General features: G+C 43.2%; 1 protein-coding gene across 1 annotated transcript in view; it reads left to right on the top strand.

Moving 5' to 3' along the window:
* The window catches only part of CNTNAP4 (contactin associated protein family member 4), a 250,325-nt gene that overhangs the window by 82,191 nt on the left and 144,796 nt on the right, over positions 1-23,338 (top strand). Inside the window, exon 3 of the mRNA XM_060280113.1 lies at positions 7,426-7,619. Within this exon, the coding sequence (XP_060136096.1) occupies positions 7,426-7,619 (194 nt within the window). The remainder of the gene's footprint in view (positions 1-7,425; positions 7,620-23,338) is intronic.

Raw genomic sequence — 23,338 nt, 5'->3', positions numbered from 1 at the left:
TCTTCTTGCGAATGCTTCATGTTGCATTTTTTTTGGATTAAGAACGCAGCAAACCCGGAAGCATTTACTTCCGGGTTTTGCCGCACGTGCATGCACAGAAGCATTCTGCGCTGTTCACACATGTGTAGAAGTGTTCAGTGCGGTTTGCGCATGTGCAGAAGTGCTCTATCGCGCTTTGCACATGCACAGAGGCACCGCTCTGGTTGCAGACTTTTCGGGGTGTGAACAGCACCCCGGAATGGATTGTGTCCGCAACCAGAGGTACCACTGTATAGTTTTATTTGCACATATATAGAAACAAAGCACAAAATGGAAGGGTACAGAGCAGTAACACTGCTGCAGATCTTCCCCATTCAATAGGTTTCTGGGGGTCGGGGCAACCAGTCAACTGTTCGCTTTAGACATGTGAAGAGTTACTTGACAGACTTAGTTAGAAAGCCATTGACTTAGCAAAGAGACTGGACTGAATGCTGAAGCAGATCCTTTTTCTATGAATCCAGGGCCGTCTTAAGCATATCCAGCGCCATGGTGCAAAGATCCCTCCAGCACCCCATCCCCTGTTTCCCAGAGTTCTTGACCTTTTCCGAAGCCTCTGTGGTGATAGCTCTCCTCCCGCGGGGGCTTGGGAAGGAAGCTGCATGTCTGCCAGCCATATAGTTGGTGGGGCGCAGCTTCCATCCTAAGCCTCTGCAGGGATCACTCTCTTCCTGCGGAGGCTTCGGAGGCAAGCTGCACACCCGACAGCCATATGGTTGATGGGGTGCAACTGGCGGTTGTGCAGGAGGGAAAGGGGAGGCCGCCAGCAAAGCCGCACAGCTCCCCCACTCGCTGGGGTGCCCTTGAGAGGTTGACGCCCTGGCGCAACGCGCCAGTAAACCCAATGGGAAAGACGGCTCTGTATCCCAAAGTTGACACCCAAACACCCCAATGCTACAACAGTATTCTTATTTCTATTTTCGATGCTTTTGTTTCGTAAAGCCTTTTGTTGCAGGTCACTTTCATTTTCATTTTCAAATAAGCAATTAATATAGATTGAAAATGAATGAATACAATAAAATAACTAACAGAAAAGAATCACAAATGAGCAAATATCATCACAGAATAAGCCAGGGGTAGGCAAACTAAGGCCCTGGGCCGGGGCAGGCCCAATCACCTTCTAAATCCGGCCCACGGACAGTCCGGGAATCAGTGTGTTTTTACATGAGTAGAATGTGTTCTTTTATTTAAAATGCATCTCTGGGTTATTTGTGGGGCCTGCTTGGTGTTTTAACATGAGTAGGATGTGTGCTTTTATTTAAAATGGATCTTTGGGTTATTTGTGGGACATAGGGATTCATTCATATATATTTTCAAAATATAGTCTGGCCCACCACATGGTCTGAGGGACGGTGGACCGGCCCACGGCTGAAAAAGGTTGCTGACCCCTGAAATAAGCAATAGAAGCAAGCTGCCACTTCCCCCATCTTCCCCATGGCTCAGCACAAGCAATTGATCCTTGCTTCTTTCCCTACCACCCTTCTCTGTGAGGGAGGGACACACGGTACTAAAAGATTGGGGGGGGTGCCATATACTGTCTTGTGAGTGCAGGAAAGTCCTTTCTGCCCTGCCTCCACACAGTGGATGAAATTTGCCCATATCCCCCTCTCAAAAAAATTAATTAATTAAAAATAAATAAATAAAAAGGAAATGGAAATGGTTGTTGTTGTTTAGTCGTTTAGTCGTGTCCGACTCTTCATGACCCCATGGACCATAGCACGCCAGACACTCCTGTCTTCCACTGCCTCCCGCAGTTTGGTCAAACTCATGTTTGTAGCTTCGAGAACACTGTCCAACCATCTCATCCTCTGTCGTCCCCTTCTCCTAGTGCCCTCAATCTTTCCCAACATCAGGGTCTTTTCGAAGGATTCTTCTCTTCTCATGAGGTGGCCAAAGTATTGGAGCCTCAGCTTCAGGATCTGTCCTTCCAGAATAGCTGATTTCCTTCAGAATAGGTTTGATCTTCTTGCAGTCCATGGGACTCTCAAGAGTCTCCTCCAGCACCATAATTCAAAAGCATCAATTCTTTGGCGATCAGCCTTCTTTATGGTCCAGCTGTCACTTCCATACATCACTACTGGGAAAACCGTAGCTTTGACTATACGGACCTTTGTAGGCAAGGTGATGTCTCTGCTTTTTAAGATGCTGTCTAGGTTTGTCATTGCTTTTCTCCCAAGAAGCAGGCGTCTTTGAATTTCGTGAAATGGAAATGGTATGCATATCTAATTGTGCAGTCTTCAAAAAGGGATGTGCTGTTTCAGGTGTTCCCTAAAAGCAGCAGCTTGTTGCTATGGGTATGCTGTGTGCAACATGGCACAACCTAGTCCTTCCAGACTCTTCATCTGCCACCAGCCTCTTCCCATGCTTCTCCCCACCTGACATAGGGTTGCCATCTTTCAAGAAGTGGAAATCCAGACACAAATTGTTGACCCCCCCCTTTTTTTAAATAGAAAATTCCCAAAATATTAAGCTTTCAGTTATGTTGGTGGGACAAAACCGCCACTTTTCATCACTTCCATCACTTAATGAAGGAATGAATCTTTATTTGCATCGGCCATCAGCCATAGCCATAAAACAACAATACGATATACAGAGAATAGAAATAAAAAGTCAATTCTATAAAAAAACATTTTAGGGTTTTGAATCAGTAGTCAAATAGTGGATTTCCATCACTGAAATCCCAGTAATGCCTGGGAAAATCTAGACATATGACAACCCTGCCGGACACCCCACTTGCCTGTGCACAGGGTGGAGCGCTATGCATTTCCATCTGCTAATTTTAAAATCCCCTAATTTTGCAAGAAATCCCCTTTATATTTCCATATATTCAATATATCTGACTGACCTTGGCTCAGTCATTATATGTTAGTCAAACATCTGGTTGTTGACCAAAACTCCTTGAAGGAAAGGTGGAATCTAAATATACTAAAATAAATTATACAGTCTGCTTTTAAAACTTGCCTATCAAGGCTATTAAACAGTTGAGAAGTAAATCACAGATGTGTCAGTTACGAACATCTGACCTGGAGCTGTTATTGATGGCTATATGAAAGCTATTCATTCTTTTGACTGTGTTTATTGATTAAACAATTATTTAAGCCTCTACAGATATTTTATTAATTTCTTTAGTCCTCAGTCACACTGATCTAGTCAATGTTCACTGGATGCTGACAGAGGTGACCCCATTTACTAACTGCAGAAGGAGAATTATGATCCCTGGAGCTCTGTCTACCATTGATTGTAGATGTTTCGACCAAGGCCCAGAAATAGAGCATAATTCATGAATCTAGCATCACCAATATATGTATTATAGGAAACAGTGGGTTGTATTCAAATAACTTTTACTCAGAGTTAGACCCATTGTAATTAAGGGACCTACATGAGTCATGGTTATTAATTTCAGTTGCTCTGCTCTGAGCAAGAGTTACTTGAGTGCAACCCTCTGCCAGATTGGTGACAATTCATTTGCTTCTCCCAATTCCTCAGAGCCATTTTTGGGGGTACCAGGGGATGAGTGGAGGAGACGGGGGGAAGTCCCATTGCACAAGCTTCATGCACGGCTTTCACTGATGGGACTTGTTCCCCAAGTGTATTGTGGCACTTTAAAGATTAACAGATTTGTCATGTCATAAGTTTGCATGGACCAGTTTACTTTGATCAATTTGCTGTTACTTTGCTGGGGCATATTATTATTATTATTATTAATTAATTAATTAAATTTGTACACCCAGGGTCGTCTTTAGCATATGCAGCGTTGGGGTGCGAAAAACGGTCCAGCGCCCCCAATTTTTTTTGGGGGGGGGGGAGTTGTTGAACTTTTTTTAGGGGGGCAGCTTACAGTTGTTGAGCTTGGGGGGGGGGGCGCACAACTCTCTGCCACTGCACAGAGGCTTGGGAGCAAAGCGGCGCACCCTCCAGCCATATGGGTGGCAGGCGTACAACTCTCTCCCATGCCACTGTGGGAGGAGAGCATTTCCTGCAGAGGCTGGGAGGGAAGCTGCGTGCCTTGTGTAAGCAGTGTGTGTGCACTGGGCAAGCCTCTCGATGGCCCACCAATCCCAGGCGTGCAGGAGGGCGGAACCAGCTGGCTGCCTCAGCACCCACAACAGAAAAGCCTGTGGTGCTCTGATGGGCTCTGCTCCACTTGGCAGCAGCTGTCAACTGGACTCGCTCTTCAATCCCCGGACTCCAAATATTGACCCTGGGCTCTGAGCCTGGCGCCCCTGAGAACCTGGCGTCCGGGTGCCCTGCACCCCTAGCACCTATGGGTAAGTCGACCCTATACCCATAGGTCTCAGGGCAGTTCACAAGATAAAATCACAATATAAAAACACAAAATGCATAAAAAACAGAAACAAGAACAACATGATAATCCCCTCTCCCCAACACATTTCAAAAGGGCATCGGAAGCCGAAGGCTTGGTTAAAGAGGAATGTTTTTGCATGGCGCCTAAAGGTGTATAATGAAGGCGCCAGCTGAACCTCCCTTTTCCACAAAAGGGGGAAATTAATAGGGCTACCACTCTGGAAAATCCAGTAAGATAATAATTTGATTTGTCTGTATTCTGTTGTGACAGAAGTGATGCAGCTCTGAAGAACATTATGCTGCCATTAAGTCTGTATTTAAGGCTGCAATCCTATCCACACTTACCTGGGAGTAACTCAGCAGGACTTACATTCGAGTAGACATGCACAGGTTTGCACCGCACATCTTTAACTGCAAGACAGTGAGGCAGTACAGTCAGCTTGCAACTTGAAAGAAGGACCTTCTTTTTATTTGAATACACATTATGCAAATGCACTCCTCGCAGACTCTATGTGAATTATGATCCTTTGATGTAAAAGGGAGGAGCACGCTCAAGGGGAACGTAGGCCAAATGAAGTGATTACTTCTGCCTTAGAAAGAGAGAGAAATGTGTGGCATATTTTAGAGATGAAGTATCTCGAAGAGCTCCCAATACTTCAGAAACCGAATACTTTACCTGAACCAAGTTGCCATAGTACTTCACCTTTAAATGGGTTTCCCTCTTTTAAATAGCTTTCACCTTTAAAAAGCATCCAAAAGCAATTCTGGTACCTCATCAAAGGCATAGCATGCTTGGGAAGAGCTGCTTCATGACATTTCTATTTATTTTTAACAAAGAGGGGACATCTCTTCACTTATTTAATGTTATCCTCCGTGTGTAACTTTCATTAAAATTGCTTACAACAATATAGGGCTACCTCCAAAGTACAAGCTCAGGATATTTTTAAAACATATGTTGAGATGTGGCTTATTGTTTTTACATGGAAACTATTTGAGATCTATCTCCACACAAATGTCTGATCTTTCTTACGGTAGATATGGTGTTGCCTACAGTGGTACCTCAGGTTACGAACTTAATTCGTTCCGGAGGTCCGTTCTTAACCCGAAACCGTTCTTAACCTGAGGTAACTCTTTAGCTAATGGGGCCTCCTGCTGCCGCCACACCACCATACCTGCCAAGTTGCTGTCGGAGAAATAAGGGACCGGGCGGAAGTAGCAGACCGGAAGTAGTGCTGCTGCCATTTTGGAACTGGTTGGAGCATGCTCAGAAGTGACTTTTGATGCTGCTTTGCCCAGTTTCAAAATGGCCGCCGCGCCAGAAGTCGCACTGCAGCCATTTTGGAACTGGGGAGAGCAGCATCAAAAGTCGCTTCTGAGCATGCTCCGCCCAGTTCCAAAATGGCCACCACGCCAGAATAAACCGGGGAAAAACAAAAAAATCCATTTTTTCAGCTAGGAACAGCTGGGAAAACGGGGATTTCCCGAGGAATACGGGAGACTTGGCAGCTATGCACACCACTGGTGCACAATTTCTGTTCTCATCCTGGGGCAAAGTTCGCAACCTGGAGCAACTACTTCCGGGTTAGCTGAGTTTGTAACCCGAAGTGTTTGCAACCCGAGGTACCACTGTCTATAAATGTGTTAGAGTCTTTGCAGTTGTGTGGTGCTTAGTGGGGATGGGGGGGCATTTAATGCTTACACTGCAATCTGAAGAGCCCTGGGAGAGAAAGCTGAGGACCTGGTTCAGTAGTAGCTGGCCATGTGCTCCTAACCGGAGCTTCCAGACCAAGCCAAGGGCAGCCCCAAACAGAGCACAGTGCAGTAATCCAGTCATGAAGTTGCCAATGCATGAACTACAGAGGTCAGGCTCCAATAGCCAATTTCAAACCACTGTTTATGAAACTAAAAACACTATAGTTCATCTAAAGTGGAAATAGAAGCTTCCATTCTTCTTCTTGTAGCCATGGTGGGGAACGATAAAGAAGCAGGAGTCTGCAAGCTCGGCGCTCAACGTAGCTTGTTCTCATAGTGATAAACAATGGCTTATTGTTATATCTGAGCACAGCTGTTACGTTTGTCAGTTGGCAGAACTAATATTCCTGACTTGGCAGAGAAATCAACTTCCGTTTCAGTCTCTAGAAGCTGGAGGGGAGAACAACAAAGAAAACTCCCAGCAATGTGCAGTGGCTTTGCTTTTTTTGAATCCATTCAAAAATGTTTCTCCTTAAAGCAAATGAGAAGCAAGGGCCTAGTTTGGGTTTAAATGAACAGTACAACAGGGCTTGTTCTCATGGGGGGGGGGCGCAGAATACTTTTAATCAGAGCTTCTTTGACAAACTTTTAAGAATAGCTGGTCTAGCCTTGCCTAGGTACAATGTTCAAAATACTGTTTTTCTGACCTTCTGGCAATCCATTTGTAGTACCTTGGTTTGCATACGTCTTGGTTTGCATATGTTTTGGATTACAAAAATGTGAAACCCAGAAGTGCGTGTCCCAGTTTGCAACCTTTTTTTTTGGATTACAACCCATTTTTTAATTATTATTACGAACAAAAAAAATTGGAGGCCCCATTGGCGAAAGCGCACCTTGGATTACAACCTGTTTTGGAATGAACCTCTGGAACGGATTATAGTTGCAAACCAAGGCACCACTGTATAAGCTAAAAGCTAAACAAACCCTGGAGGGTTAAGTCCAGTCAAAGGCGACTGTGGGGTTGTGATGCTCATCTTGCTTTCAGTCCTGCCAACTGCTAGGTTGGCAGGAGCTGGGACAGAGCAATGGGAGCTCACCCCATCACAGGGATTCAAACCTCCAACCTTCTGATCAGCAAGCCCAAGAGGCTCAGTGGCTTAGACTACAGCACCACCCGCGTCCCTTATATCACCTTTTTATGGAGATAGGTTTCTGTATATATACAAGTTTCAATCAGCAGTTCAGTTTTGTGTCAGTTTTCCTTGAGGTTTTGTGTGTATGTAGATAGATAGATAGATAGATAGATAGATAGATAGATATAAAAATTTCCATTCTTCCACTCTGAACTAATTTCTCCTTCCAATCTTTTCCCTCTTCTATTTAACACGAAAGGTGCTGGTGGCTGGACTCCACTCATATCAAATAAATATCAATGGCTGCAAATCGATCTTGGCGAGAGAACTGAAATTACCGCAGTGGCTACCCAAGGTGGATATGGGAGTTCCGACTGGGTAACAAGCTACCTCCTGATGTTTAGTGACAGTGGAAGGAACTGGAAGCAATATCGTCAAGAGGAAAGCATTTGGGTATGTTCTGTTAGTGACAAGCACCACTGATGTTTTCAGTATGGTAATCACATTTGTGTGCATTTCTGCGCCATTTTTCATCAGGCTAATTTACATAGGAAGTTTGAAATTTCTGAGTAAACAGAGGTGAATCTCCCTCTGTAAGATATAGATTGGATAGAGTTCTACCTTTTGTTCAGTTAACAAATATTTTATTTCCCCTGGGAAATATGTAAGGTTCATATATTGCCATTTGCATATTATTATTTTACTTTTTTAACTCTTGTTGTGACTTGGAAAGAAAGAAAATAACTTTACTGTTTTCTCACAGCGCCTATATTGGGTGTGTAGTGAATTTAGTCTAAAACATTAGAAAATAAATATAAATCTTGATGTTTTCAAAACTCAAAGCCAAAATTCAGTGAAACTAGGTTTATGCAACATTGGCCAATGAACTATGTGGATGCCTATAAGAGCAGATACGATTTTGTGCTTGCAGCACACAATATATAAAATATACATAAAGCTTTATGTTACACTTCAGTTTTTCTTTTTATGTGATCACTATATGCATTTTTCAGTATCTCTTGCCAATACACATATAATATACATTTTGAATATCCTATTGCTATTGATAAACAATTATCTATAATGAATGTTTGCTGTTCCCCTCTGCTAAAGCAGCTGTAGTAGGAGATCAGGAAGGTCTGATAATGACGTTGAGTTATTGTGTAGAGTTGGGTCTTTGGTTGCTGGATCCAGAAACCTTCAAAGCATTCCCTTATTACTAGGAAAGTGAGTTTTGGTTTGCTCAAACAAAATAAAAAAAATCCTTCCAGCAGCACCTTAAAGACCAACTACATTTTTATTTTGGCATGAGCTTTCGTGTGCATGCACACTTCTTCAGATACACTGAATTAGAAGTCCCCAGACGCTTATATGTAGGGAAAGGGTGGGGAGGGGGGTGGAAATGGGTGATAGACTGACTGATAGCTGTTGACGACTGCAAACGACTGCAAATGGACTTGCATGAAAAAGCAAGGGGTGAGGTGGCTGAGGATCGCTTTATCATGTATAAGGAGATAAGAATCCAACGTCTCTGTTCAAACCAGGTCTCTCCATGGTTTTAAGCTTGGTGATAAGTTGCAATTCAGCAACTTCTCTTTCCAGTCCATTTCTGAAATTCTTTTGTAGTAAAACAAAACTTTGGTTTGCTGAAGTTTGCGTTCACCTTCTTAGGGTGCTCCTACATGCCTCTGCTCTGTTCTGAAGGATGGAAGGTGGAAGAGAAGGCCCTCTGCTATTGGAAATCCACATGGAGAGAAGCCCACTGATTGAGTTATTTTTATACCTGAACTTTTCACCTTTAGTGCGGAGCAGAAATAGGTCGAGGAGGGTGTCAGAGTGGCCCTAAACTTGCCAGGTCTGCTCCTTCGTGATTGGTGACCTTGCTCCCTCACCATGGGAAATTCCTTTAGGAATCTCCTTCAGGTAAGGGAGGGTGGTGAAAATTCAGCCCCATGGCGGTGGGAATGCCATTGCTGCTGTGATAGTCTGCTTGAAAGGCAGAGTCACTTTTCAATATAGTGGTTTGTATCCAGTGATTGGCAAGCAGAAGACACAGTTCATGCAACCAGTCTTCCCCTTCCTATATTCTGTCCTGTAGCCCTGAAAAACCTCTCCAGGTGGTCAGGTACACTTACTGAACATTGTGGGAGCTGTACCGTAGTAGAGAGAGGAAATCTCATGACCTGCTTGCAAGCATTATTTTGGCATCTGCTTGGCCACTGTGATAACAGGATGCTAGACTAGATTGGCCTTTGCCTAGAACCAATACTCTTTGGCTGAAATAGGCATTCCTGAATTTTAGACAATTTATCCTATTTTTCTGAGGCTACCTAAGTTTCTTTGGAGAGTCTTTTCAAGGAAAGTGAAAGATTGGTTGTGCAAACTGCATATTGCTCATATAACATAAGATACAACCCTACATGAGAGCATATTAAATCAATTTTCTTTCAAGGTTTTGTGTCCTACTTTTATCTAATTCAGGGCTTGAACAGCTTAGTGTGACTGCTTAGCCACTACGTAGCTATCATGATCTTATGCATAGGTCATTTAGTTAGATTTTGAATTCTGCGGAAAATATAGCAGCCTTGAGGCTTATAAGGAGCAATAAACCTGTTTCTTTTGCGTGTTGTTAAAGCTGGTTAATCTCTGGCAGTATGATGGTGTAAGTGCTTTTAGGGGTGTGTTTATATTCAGTCATTGACCAGATTAGTTTATAATCCAATAAAATTTTACTGAGGAATTGAAGCATTAAAATTACAACCAATTTTCAGAAGAGGTTTTATGTAGAATGAACACAATTGGTTAAATAGATAAAAGCAGCAAACTGAAGTTATTACAAATTAAAACTTACAATCAAAGGCCCACATTATAAAAACAATGAGATTAAAACATTTCCTCTTGTTAGGCCAACTTGATTGGAAGACATCTGCAACTGTTGTCAATGATCTATTTAGTTATCAATACTTAAATTTCGCTTGCCATGGCTGGAGCTCAATGTGTCATACATGGTTCTCTGCCTCCCATTTTATTCTTGCAACATCACTCAGAAGTAGGTTAGAGAAAGAGGTATTGACTGGCCCAAGTAAACTTTATGACCAGGTGTAGATTTGTCCTCGGATGTTACCACTGGTCCTAGTCCAGAACTCTTTGCCCTACACTGGCTGAATCAAACTGGAAAAATCTGCTGATATCTTACATATTGCTCAGTAAGTAAGACATCAATGCTAATCCCATTTACCTGGGAATAAATCCCTTTTGTGAGTTCATCGCATGGGAGTTAGTCCCCTGAATTCAATGGAACTTCCTTCTGAGTAGACATTGCATTAGTTTGCAATAAGCACAAGGCTAGCCCAAATCCTTGTTTGCTCCACAACCAGTGAACACATCACACCCTGATGCGTAACAGCATGGTTTAGTTTATTTTGTTTGTTATATATACATATTAGGATTTTATTTTATTTTATTTTTGAAATTCTAGTGTGACTTTTAGTAAATGAATAAATCATTAATCCAGAGAGCATATCTCCAGAGGCACTTAAACCTGACACAACTCTTCAATGTCTAAGATGAGGACCTGTGAATAGGGATGGGGAGAAATTCATCCGGTCCACTTTTCACAGTGAACTGAGCCAATTTGATGTTCCAGAACTTGCTGATCAGAATGCAGCTATCAGTCAAATCCTGCACTTCTTCAGTTTTTGTGATGCAGTTTTGGTCTGGAAAATGAGGCACAAAAATATGTATTTTAGGTAAAAATGTACACACATATTGTTGTGGTTTTTTTTAAAGGGGATGCACTGAACAATGTGTATTTTACAGTAAAACTGCACACAATTTACATACATTCTTTTGGAAAGTGGGGCAATAGAAGTTAATTCAACAGCTTCTGATGCACATGGCCTTGCTACCTGAAAATGGCGCACAGATGGTTCATTGAAGCGACATTGTTCTCTGTCTTGTATGAAGGATGTAAGGTCATAGTTAGGTTGTGAACCATATTATGCAAGCAATATCTTTCTCTGGATATCATATGTATTTTGGATAAAACAATTATCATTTATGTAGACATTATTAAATTGAAATATTGATGTGAGTGTCAGTAAAAAGGAAACATTTGCATTCAATACTGAGTGCATTCTAGGATTCATTACCCTCTTATTCTAAGTGCATATTACATTTTTTAAAGAGAATAATTAGGAACATATTTTCTGTTTTGCTATATTTTATTAACAGGTTCCCACTGAAACATTTGTCAGAGGTAGTTTTTTCTACCAATCTGGGCTGAATTTCTTTATCATTTGTAACTGTCCATCTCAGTACTACACCTAACCATTCCCTCAACTATTATTCATGGTAATGGAAAATGATTTGCCAATCTATAATTCTTGGGACCAGCCTCTGTATCTTTTCAGTCTGAATACTTTTGACCAGCCTCCAATTTTCTGGTGCAGCAGCTGTACTTAATGATAAAAATGCATATTTTTGTACAAGACTTTGCCCTTCTAAAGGGGATTCATTTAATCTTTGCAAGAGATTAACTCAGCTCAAATTAACTTTATATGTTTTCCCCCTGTTAATTCCGTTAAAGAGGTATTGATTATGGAGAATACTCTCCTGAATTCGGCGTCCAATAATAGGAGCTGCAGGGTCTTACTGTTGGAATGAGGACAGGACTGGTTTCGAATATTGGCACTCTATCCTGGCCTTAGCTTTTCACTAATGTGGGAACAGCTATTACTGATTGATTGATTGATTACGGTTCTTGACCAGCACACATAAATATGCAATACATAAAACAATAAAAGAAAAACAGTAATAATCTAAAAATAGGCAATAAATATAGGTTTTAACAATTGTTTAAAAGGAAACTGATTAAAAGGAGTGTTACTACTTAGGGAGGTAGACTACAGCAATTAATAACACTGGGTCCTCTTTAGCTAGTCCTGAAGATGTTCTGAAGCTATTTGGACACTGCTAGTTAGATTAGACCAAATTTTTATGACTCTAGCACAGAATTTGGCTACCTTCGCTGACACATTAGAGTTAGCGTCGGAAAGAAGCCACTCTATATAGAAATTATCCGAGCGGCCAGGTAGCTCTGAACAGCTATTACTTTCTCCTTACTTTCCTGAGGGCCAGTTGCTGTGGTAGCCAGATGCAGAGAAGGAGAGGGCCCTACACCTTTAATTGTTCTAGAAGAGGAAATTTCAGCAGGTGTAGTTTATATAACAACTTACTCCTTCCACCTTATCAGTTCCTTTCAACCTCCTTCAAAGGCTTCCTAAGAATCATTTGGAGCTATCCATTCCTTATCACAGATGAATGTGCTAGTTGTCCGATTAGCCAGATAAAGCCAGATGTGTCTTTGATTTTAGTGGTTACCGGTTTCCTACAGCAGCACAAATCGCTGCACAAATTTCTATAGTTAAAAGCTATCAATATAGCTGGACTATTGCTCTTTTACAGCTTCTTATTACAGTGGTACCTTGATTCTCAAACTTAATCCGTTCCGGAAGTCCATTCCAAAACCAAAGCGTTCCAAAACCAAGGCACGCTTCCCCATAGAAAGTAATGCGAAATGGATTAATCCGTTCCAGACTTTTAAAAACAGCCCGTAAAACAGCAATTTAACATGAATTTTACTATCTAACGAGCCCATTGATCCATAAAATGAAAGCAATAAACCATGTACTGCAGTCACACAATCAATCAATCAATCAGTAGCTGAACTGGATTCCACACAGTCACAAAAACAAACAAAAAAGAGCCGCAAAAACAAAAGCTCAAAATAAATAGCAAAAACAGACAGACCTCAGCGTAACACTCCAAACAGAAGTGTGGCACTCAAATCGGGAGTTTAACACTCAAAACGGAGCACGTTCAGCTTCTGCAAAAAGTTCGCAAACTGGAACACTTTTGGGGTTTGCAGTGTTTGGGTTCCAAGTTGTTTGAGTACCAAGGCATTTGAGAACCAAAGTACCACTGTACTACTTTAGTTTTGTGGTTCTGTTGACAAACTATTGCCAGAAGTACAAGTCTGTGTGTATATAGCATAGCGTACAACCCACCAAGAATTCCTCCTTGGAATAATTGAGATCTTGAAAGAGCACACACATAACATATTTCTCACTATTTTGTTACCCTATTTCCCTCCCACAGACACAATTTGAGAAACACTTGCACTTTCCTGTATGTAATGCTAGGGCATGTTGTTCTCTAGGTTATTTTGAGCCACTTCAGTGTAATTTAAGGGAGTGGACCAGTCTATGTTCACCAGCATTACATACATTCTATGGAATTAAATTGCATTTCTAATACTTCCAACAGAGCATATTATTTGTTGTTTGTATTCCTCCAGTTATTCCAACAAAATTCATTTTTATTAGTGGTTTTATACTCTGCATTTTCTTACATATAAAATTTTAAATCTGGGTGAGTTAAAATATTTCTAATTCTTTTCTGGTCTCCCTCTGTACCTTAGCCCCTTTATCATTTTGTTTTGTCTCTAAAATGTTGTAATGTCAGGGACTGTGCAGAGGAGGAATGGAGGAGACTGCCTCCCCATCCTGACCCTTTCAGGGGGAGGAAGAGGAAGACAGTATAGATTTACAACAGGGGTTAGAGGGAACTCACAGCTCAGAGGCAGATGAGGCGAAAAGCTGGGAAATCATGGGAGAGGAGGAGGCAGAACCGGAGCGGCAGCTGGCTGACACGGGATCACTAGAAAGCATCCCAGATCTCCCAGAACCCGGCGAGCCTTAAAAGTAGGATAGCAAAGAGCTTAAAGACAGAGGGCACGTAGCAATAGGAGGGGTTTCAGTGGGGGAGGACAGCTATGGGGACATCAGTACATACCCTCCAACATTTCTCTGATGAAAATAGGGATGTCCCATTCCATAATGATAATTTTACTATTTATACCCCACACATCTGACTGGGTTGCCCCAGCCACTCGGGGCGGCTTCCAACATATATAAAAACATAATAAAACATTAAATACTAGTGGAATTCAGCCTGTTTAAAAACGGGCGCTAGAACGCTGCTCTCGTGCAGCGCCGGCATGGGACGGAGCTTCGGAGAAGGTCTCCGAAGCCCCGTCTCATGCGGGAGGTGCGCAGCGAGGCGGCGGCGGGGGTGGCGGGAGAAGGGCTCCTCCTCCCCCGTCGCCTCGCCACACAGCGCCGGCATGGGGCGGAGCTTCAGAGAAGGTCTCCGAAGCCCCATCTCATGCGGGAGGTGCGCGGTGAGGCGGCGGGGGGGAGAAGCACTTCTCCCCCCCGCCGCCTCGTCGCGCACCTCCCGCATGAGACGGGGCTTCGGAGAAGGTCTCCGAAGCCCCGTCCCATGTCGGCGCTGCGTGGCGAGGCGGCGGAGGGGAGGAGCACTTCCCCCCCCGCCGCTGCCTCGCCGCGCACCTTCCGCATGAGACGGGGCTTCGGAGACCTTCTCCGAAACTCCGCCCCATGCCGGCGCTGTGTGGCGAGGCGGCGGGGGGGAGGAGCGCTTCTCCCCCCGTCACCTCCCCGCGCACCTCCCGCATGAGACGGGGCTTCGGAGAAGGTCTCCGAAGCTCCGTCCCATGCGAGCGCAGAGAGGGAGGGAAGTCTGCGGCCCCGCCGCTCCTCTCACGGGCCAGGGAGCGTTGTGAGGAGGAGGCGGCGGCGGACAAAAATGGCGGCATCGGGCTCTGGGGACGCGGCAGCGGCTGCGGGAGCTGGACCGGGCTCTTCAAAGGCGCCCTTCCTCCTTCCCATTCACCTCCGCCGGCCTCCACACTCGCTTCCCCGACGCGTTGTCTGGCTGGGAACGGCAGTTGGAGGAGACAGAGGGGTGGGGGGAGGGCGCGCGTGTGTGAATTCTAAGTCTCTGGTCCAATCCCTGTGTCCCTGGGGCCCATGCGCAGTAGCCCAGGGACACACAGGAAAACTTGGACGCAGAGACACTTGCACTTTATTATATAGGATTTTAAAAACTTCCCTATACAGGATTGCCTTCAGACGCCTTGGGGTCAGATAACCCCATACCCTCCAACATAGGGACGTCCTAAGGGAATTCTGAGATTCTGACATTCTGGGATCAAATCAGAAATTGGGATCACTTTTCTAAATCAGGGACATCCCTGGAAAATAGGGACACTTGGAGGGTCTGTCAGTAGTGCGCTGGGCCCATGAGCTGAACAATGCTGAGGGCTTCCTGAACTCTGGTGCCTGCCCTGCTCTACAGATTTTGTTATCTGCTCACATAAGCAATATTATGCACACAATCCAGCCACAGTTAAGCATTTTTAAGTCTCATTGATCTTGGTTGGTGCTCAAATATTTGCCCTGAAAGTCTAACAAGACTGGGGTGGGTGGGAGTTGTATCCATTATTTTGGTCACACTCTTGTCTTTGATCACACAGCTCTTGTGCAGTTACAGTATTTAGAATAATTCAAGTTACAGGTAGGTAGCCGTGTTGGTCTGAGTCGAAGCAAAATAAAAAAATTCCTTCAGTAGCACCTTAAAGACCAAATAAGTTTTAATTTTGGTATGAGCTTTCGTGTGCATGCACACTTCTTCAGAAACGAAACAGAAGTCAGACCCTTATGTATATAGAGGGGGTGGGTGATGGGCTGATGGGAGTGGTAAACCTGTAGATGGCTGTAGATGACTGCTGATGACTGCAATTGGTCCTGCGGGGGGAAAGCAAGGGCTGAGGCGCTAAAGAAAGCTTGATCATGCATAATGAGATAAGAATCCAATGTATTTGTTCATCCCAGGTGGCTCCATGGTTTTAAGCTTGGTAATGAGTTCCAATTCAGTAACTTTTTTTTCCAGTCTGTTCCTGAAATTTTTCTGTAATAAAACAGCTGCTTTGAGATCTTGTATAGAATGCCCAGAGCCTTTGAAACCTCTGTATATACATAAGGGTATGACTCTTCTGTTTCAAGTGTATCTGAAGAAGTGTGCATGCACATGAAAGCTCATACCAAAATAAAAACTTAGTTGGTCTTTAAGGTGCTACTGAAGGAATTTTTTTATTAGAATAATTCAGTTACTCTAAAAGCTGATGTTCAAATTCAAAATAAACTGAAGGATAAGCAGACTGTAATACACACATTTTCATAAAACACAACATAATTTACCATAGTTTAAAAGGTTGGCTTCCTGCCACAGTCCTCCAACCAGTTACCTCGCTCAAATAATAATTTATAAAATAAATAAATAAAATTCATCAAGATTAAGTGGTTTAAGGTTCGAAGACACTGTACATTTTTCAGAAAGTTCAGTCATTTAAGTTATATCCCCCCAAAAAAGTTTACATGGATCACTATTAAAGAAATACCAGATATAAGGAGGCATGGATTATGATGCATTGACTTAATCTCAGAGTAAAGACCAAGGCAATTTATATTCAGGGCATTGTGTGCCAGTCAGGGAATTGAGACTTAAACAACAAAGGCTATAATGTGCAACGAAGTCCATCTTGTTCCAGAGTTTATGGGAGCTGATGCTTTATAGGAATTAAAAGTTCACAGATCAAACATATCAATGTATTCTTTTTCCACCACAATTGCACGGCTGCCAAGGTGATAAGGAGCAATGGGAATGAAATCTGCCTCTTGGAGAACAGTGAGGTCAATGTAATAGTTGAGCGTGTTGAGTATTTTGCAAATAGGTTTAAAGGCTGTGACCTGAGGCTAAGGATATTACGCCTCTGCAAGGACTCATTTTGCTGCTGATTTCATTTGATTTTGGTGATAATCATTTATCAGCAAACTACTGTAACAATCACAGAAATGGTTTCTTATACTCCCAGTTCTCAGGCGTTGGTTGATGTGCTTACTTCTTCTCGAGTCTCATATAGCTGAAACTCATCTTGCATCCCCACCAATAGCATTCTCTCTTTCACAAATAGCAATGATTCTGAAGTAGAAGGTACATCTTGCATGCACAATTCCCAGGTTCAATTCCCAGCAGATCCAGATAGAGATGAAAAGTCCTCTGTCTGTGGTTCCATTTGGTACGCACGCTGAGACCCTACTTGCCTGCAGACTGTCTCGCCAGAGTGGTGCATGCTCTAGTTATCTCCCACTTAGACTACTGCAATGTGCTCTACATGGGGCTACCTTTGAAGGTGACCCGGAAACTACAACTAATCCAGAATGCGACAGCTAGATAGGTGACTGGGAGTAGCCGCCAAGACCATATAACCCTGGTCCTGAAAGACCTACATTGGCTCCCAGTATGTTTCCGAGCACAATTCAAAGTGTTGGCACTGACCTTTAAAGGCCTAAACAGCCTGGGCGCAGTATACCTGAAGGAGTGTCTCCACCCCCATCGTTCAGCCCAGACACTGAGGTCCAGCTCCAAGGGCCTTCTGGCAGTTCCCTCACTGCAAGAAGTGAAGTTACAGGGAACCAGGCAGAGGGCCATTTCAATAGTGGAGCCCACTCTGTGGATGCCAAGGAAATAAATAACTACCTGACTTTTAGAAGACATCTGAAGGCAACTCTGTTTAGGGAAGTTTTTAATGTTTGATGTTTTATCGTGTTTTTAATATTATGTTGGGAGCTGCCCAGGGTGGCTAGGGAAACCCAGCCAGATGGGCAGGCTATAAATAATGAATTTTATTATTATTATTACACACACAGCTTGTTGCATTAGTTTTCCTGATAATAACTGACGTAGCCGTGTTCAGGTCCGGTGCGTCCTAATAGGCAAGCTAGGCAACTGCCTAGGGCTCCAGAATTGAGGGGCACTGGCCAGCCTGCCCCCCCGCCGCCGCCCAGTGCTGCCTGGGGTGCCTCCCGCGTCTGTGGGAGCGGAGGAGACACGGCCGGCCGAGACGAGGAGGCACTGCTCATCGCTCGTGCCCAGCCAGCCAGCCAGCGGCGCTTGTGGGCTCGCACTCCTCACCAGCACTCTGTGTTGGGCTGAGATGCTGCTGCCAAGCAAGACAGAGCCCCGCTCGCCGGCGGAGGAAAAAGTGCCTGGCGGGCCAGCTGGAGCTCGTGGCCTCGCTGGACTAGACAGGACTCTAGCCCTCTCCCGTCTCGGCCCTGCTCCCACAGTGGAGCCTACCTCTTCCTGAATCTGAGCGACTTTATCTGCAAAAAAAACTTTGCAAAATCATTGCAGGAGATCATGTGGCCCATACTGGGCCCCGATGGAGCAGGTGGTTCCACTAAACTGTGAAACACCTGAAAAAGTCTCCTGCTGCTGTTTTCTGCTAATGCAATAGAGGCGGTGAAGAAAGTCTTCTTCGCCGTCACTACCGCCACATGGTAGGCTCGACATTGAGCTCTAACCCATGTCCGGTCAGCTTCAGAATGAGTTATCCGCCAATGGCGCTCTAGCCTTCTCAGCGATTGTTTCATTGCCCTCAGATCCGTGGAAAACCACGGGGCTGTCCGGGCTCCATGCAACCTACGGCATTTTAAACATTGGGGAGGGCATTGATTTTGTGTGTTACTATGGCAAGTATTTCTGTGTTTTATATTGTAAACTGCCCTGTAATCCTCGGTTGAAGTGTGGTATAGAAATTTTAATTATCATCATCACCTTTCTCCAGGCCTGCTGAACAGAGCTCATGGACCACCTTTTGAGAAGCTCTAGGGTGGATGGACCAATGGTCTGTCTCAGTATTCCTGTGTTCCTATGCAGCCTTCCCCAACCTGGTGTGCTGCAGATGCTTTGAATAACAACTCCCATCAGCCCTAGGGCAGATCTACACTCGTGGTTTTAAATATTAAGGAAGGGTTAAGGAATGGTCTTGATAACTATATGGACACATGATGTCCTACTTTTAACATTCAAAATGTGACACTGCAAACAGTAGTAGGGAGACAGCATTTTGACAAAAGAAACAAAGGTAAAAAATGCTTTAATTTGCAAGTATGCCCTGTGATGTTTAAGAATGAAATATATAATATTGTCCTAATAATGTTAAACAGGTCAGTGTAGATCCAGCCCTAGTCAGCACAGGCTTGTGAAGGCTATTCCTATGAGTTAAACTATTTCTTTTTTCTCTCCTTTTTTGTGAATTTGCAGAATAACAATGCATATATAGCATTCAGTAATCCTAGCATGGTATCCATATTCTGTTTCCCCCCTAGGTGCATTGTAGGATACCAGTATGAGAGATTCTCTGTCTTACCCACATTTCCCTAGCTTTTAGAATGTGCAGAAAAAATTATCTACAGCTACAAGGAAGGCAGGAAGTGCAAGGTGCACTATCATAGCAGAAATGTGATTTGAGCAGTGTCAAGCTGTTTATCTCCAAAGAGCAGTTCCCAAAGCTATGGGAACTTATTTCTGGGAATGTGCCCCTGTCAACAATTAGCAACACAGTACAGTATATTATCGCAGTGCAAACTGACCCAGATTTCTAATCTGACAGCCCCCAAATCTCAGCTTGTCGGCTGCGATGCTTCAACCATTTTGAAATTGCTTGCTGAGATTTCGGGAGGCTGGGCCATACATACCCCATGTGAAGTAATTGAATTTATAAGCAGTAATTTAAAGAATTCATATTTCAAGAAATTCAGCCGTCTGCTGTCACTCAGAAAGTCAGTCAAGTTGGAGAGCCAGTGTGGCACAGTGAATTGTATGTTGGACCTGGAGGAGACCTGGGGAGGAAATCAATCACACAATGCTAAGATGATAACTCCCATCAGAATAAGAATTTCTGCTTGCCTTATGGAATTGTATGCCTCCCCATCCCATCCCACCCCAGTGTTCTGGGGGTTCTCCAAACCCCCCCAGAACCAATTTGGGAGTGGACTGCAGGGGAAAGCCTCACTGCACTAGCAGAAATTCTTGTGCAGGCTTCCGCTGGCAGGACTAGTTATCTGAAACTGCCCCTTGGCTTCAAATCTTCAGGGTTCCATGAAACTCAAGTTGAACTAAGCTATTATATCTCAACCTATGTTATGGCTTGGCAAGGGACAGTTGCAAATCTCCATAACTGCATATCCTTGCCTTAGTGGTACCTTGGTTTAAGAACAGCTTAGTTTATGAACAACTTGGATTAAGAACGCTGCAAACCCGGAAGTAGGTGTTTTGGTTTGTGAACTTTGCCTTGGAAGCAGAACATGTTCCGCTTCCTGTTGAGGGTGTTCCATTTGTAAATTGAGTCCCTCGCTGCTATGGGAAAGCACCGCCTTGGTTTAAGAATACTTTGGTTTAAGAATGGACTTCCGGAACGGATTATGTTTGTAAACCAAGGTACCACTGTATTCCAAAGGCTTTAAATGTTAATATTAAATAGTCCCCTTTCCCTGAAGCCCAGACGTATAGGATGTTTTAACTCTTACTAGTCCCTGCTTGAGCACATGGTAGGCAGTGGCTAGTACAATACTATATTATGGATGTCTCTGTATCTTTCTCTCACTGGATCTTCAGTTCACAGCCGTAAGTATGGAAAGCTGTAACACAGATCTTTAATGTACTTGTCACATGAGGCAAGTCTGGAGTGACTGATGCAAAAAGAGAACAGGAAGGTTGATTCTCCACCCCCTGTAATGCTGCAGAGGGGAAAACACACTTTCTTTGATTTTCCCTACTAGCTATCATGGGTGGTATTCAATGCTAGTCCTATTAACTGAAGTTAATAAACATGACCAAGTTAGGTTCATGAATTTCAAAGGGTCTACTTTGAGGAGGACTTGGCCATATGGTTGACCATTGTGAGAACAGGATGCTAGGGCACTTTGGTCAGATTTAGCAGGGCTTTCCTTATTCCCCTGTGTGTGCAACTCGGATGGTCTCTTTAAAGTTTTGGGATCCGAAGTCTATATGGCACATTTTTAGTTGCATTTTATCTTAAACCAAAACGATAGCCCTGCCACACACCATGATATATGGCTTCATGGGATCTTGCTGTTGTGTTTTGAGCAGTAATTAATAGCACTTTAATTAATGGAAGTTGATGAAAATCATTTTATCTCCTCCCAGCTCTTTGCCACAGTCCCCTTTAGAGTTTGTGACCTTCATTGACTAATTTTCATAGGGATTAGGTATATGGCACCATGAACAATCCTCATTATCTTCTGAGTGATAACCAGGAACGACCTTTTGCCCTTTTACTTGCAGTTTTAATGAACGCTAGTGATGGTTCTGTATTTTTTTTAAAGGGACATTCATTCTGTTATCAAGTTTGGAACTTGCAGAGCTTCTTGCTTTAACTAAATACTGCTTTCCTTTCCTCCTCAGTATTCCTACAGTAGCATGGCACTGCCTCAATAAATTTTTGGCTGATTGTTCTCTCCATTTATGCAAAATAGAGTTGTTGTTTTATATTCCAATTGAAAACCTGCTGATAGTACAGTAGAGGATAGGCATTATGCCTGGATTTAATATTCATCAATATTATTTTCAGGTGGTATTGATCTGTTTACTGCCCTTCCTAAAAATATCCATTGTGAATAGGTCTTCACTTGATTTATAGTTCATGTGGAAAGAACATATCTGCAACTTCAGCAGGCTAGATCAGAGTCTACATCAGGCATCCCCAAACTGCGGCCCTCCAGATGTTTTGGCCTACAACTCCCATGATCCCTAGCTAACAGGACCAGTGGTTGGGGAAGATGGGAATTGTAGTCCAAAACATCTGGAGGGCCGAAGTTTGGGGATGCCTGGTCTACATAATGCTTTGGTAAAGTTTGAAATCATATATATATATATATATATATATATATATATATATATATATCTGAATGAATATTAAGGAAGCATTGTAATTAATTGCACCTGCTATTCTACATCTGTATAACCCAAGTTGGTTTTACCTTCTTGAGTGCTCATGAAAATATGAATGCAGGCTGAGGGAACATAATGTGAGGTGACATTTCTGTCTTTATATATATCCCTGATGTTCTGTCTGTCCACCACCCAGACATCCACAGCTACTGATGAACTGGCTTTTAGCCCAATTTCAAGGGTCCAATTTAGCTGCAACGATGATGCCAATAGACTTTTATGCCGTTGCAGACAAAGCTGCATCCTACATTTGGCAAAGGCAGTAGAGCTATGCGACTGAGGCTCGCTTATCTTTCCCCCAAATTCTGACAAACGTAAATGAAAGGTGTAGGGATGTTCTTTATTAATAAGCTCTGCAGGCATTATGATGGCCCTTCTGATGGTGTGTAAGGGATCTTTTGTATATTTGAGCAAACCCAATGAGCAGCACACAACACTGAAGTCAAGCAAGTATTCGCTGTATCAGCACAGGAGCTAGGTCAAATTTTGCACAATGCCTGTGCCAGCCTTTGGAAGGAACACTTTGCCTGACTCTGCAGCTTACTATTCTCATGGCCCATGGACTTCTGGCATTGATTAAATTATAAGATATCAGTATTCTTAAGGTGACACTACATAAGAAGGTTGGCCGACCTATTTGTTTTGTCTGTGCCCTGCAATTGGTAGATTCGATTGGTTTCCAGACTTGTTCCTGGGTTGTTTTTTAAGTTGATGCAAATGGCTAGCTATACCGCAGAAATGTTGGCTGGACTCTGGTACTGTGAATAATATCAAGCTGATATATCCGGCTGAAAGACAACTCTAGAAAAGTATGCACCAGTCTTAAATACCTTAAGTAGATGCACATAGAATTGCATTTTAGACATGTACCTGTGAGTAAGCCCTATCGAGCCCAATGCGGTTTACCTCTGAGTACATATGTACAACATTGTGCTAAACACTTTATGATTTCCAATTATATCCCATCCATAAATTGGAGAGAACTGCACTATTAGTGACTTTCAGGAAGCAGTATAGAAGCACAACTCTCTTATAATTTAACGCACATGTAAAAGTTCATCATCATCTCTCTTTCCCTCCCCTTCTTTCCCTTTGCATAGTTTCATTGATTTTTCCAGAGCATAAATGGTAGGGAGGATACCGACTCTTGCAGTGGAACTCAAAGGCATTAGTAGTAAAATCTGACAAACTGACTATGGCATGTGAAATAGTATATAATAAATCAGAGAGAAATGTAACCAGAGGAAAACTGCAGACGTTATGCTTCAATTCTGGCACCCTAACCATAAACACATTTGCATTTATTAAAAGTCTTACATATTTCAATAGTAGAATTTTCTGCCAAGTAATTCTGCTTAGGAGCACAACTTTGGTAAAAAATAAATAAAGTTAATCTACACACTTTATTTAGGGGGGGGGGAGGAGCACAT

Source organism: Zootoca vivipara, chromosome 11 (genome assembly GCF_963506605.1).
Source record: "Zootoca vivipara chromosome 11, rZooViv1.1, whole genome shotgun sequence".
In the NCBI taxonomy this organism is placed as follows: Eukaryota; Metazoa; Chordata; class Lepidosauria; order Squamata; family Lacertidae; genus Zootoca; species Zootoca vivipara.
This window is presented reverse-complemented; position numbering and strand designations above follow the sequence as displayed.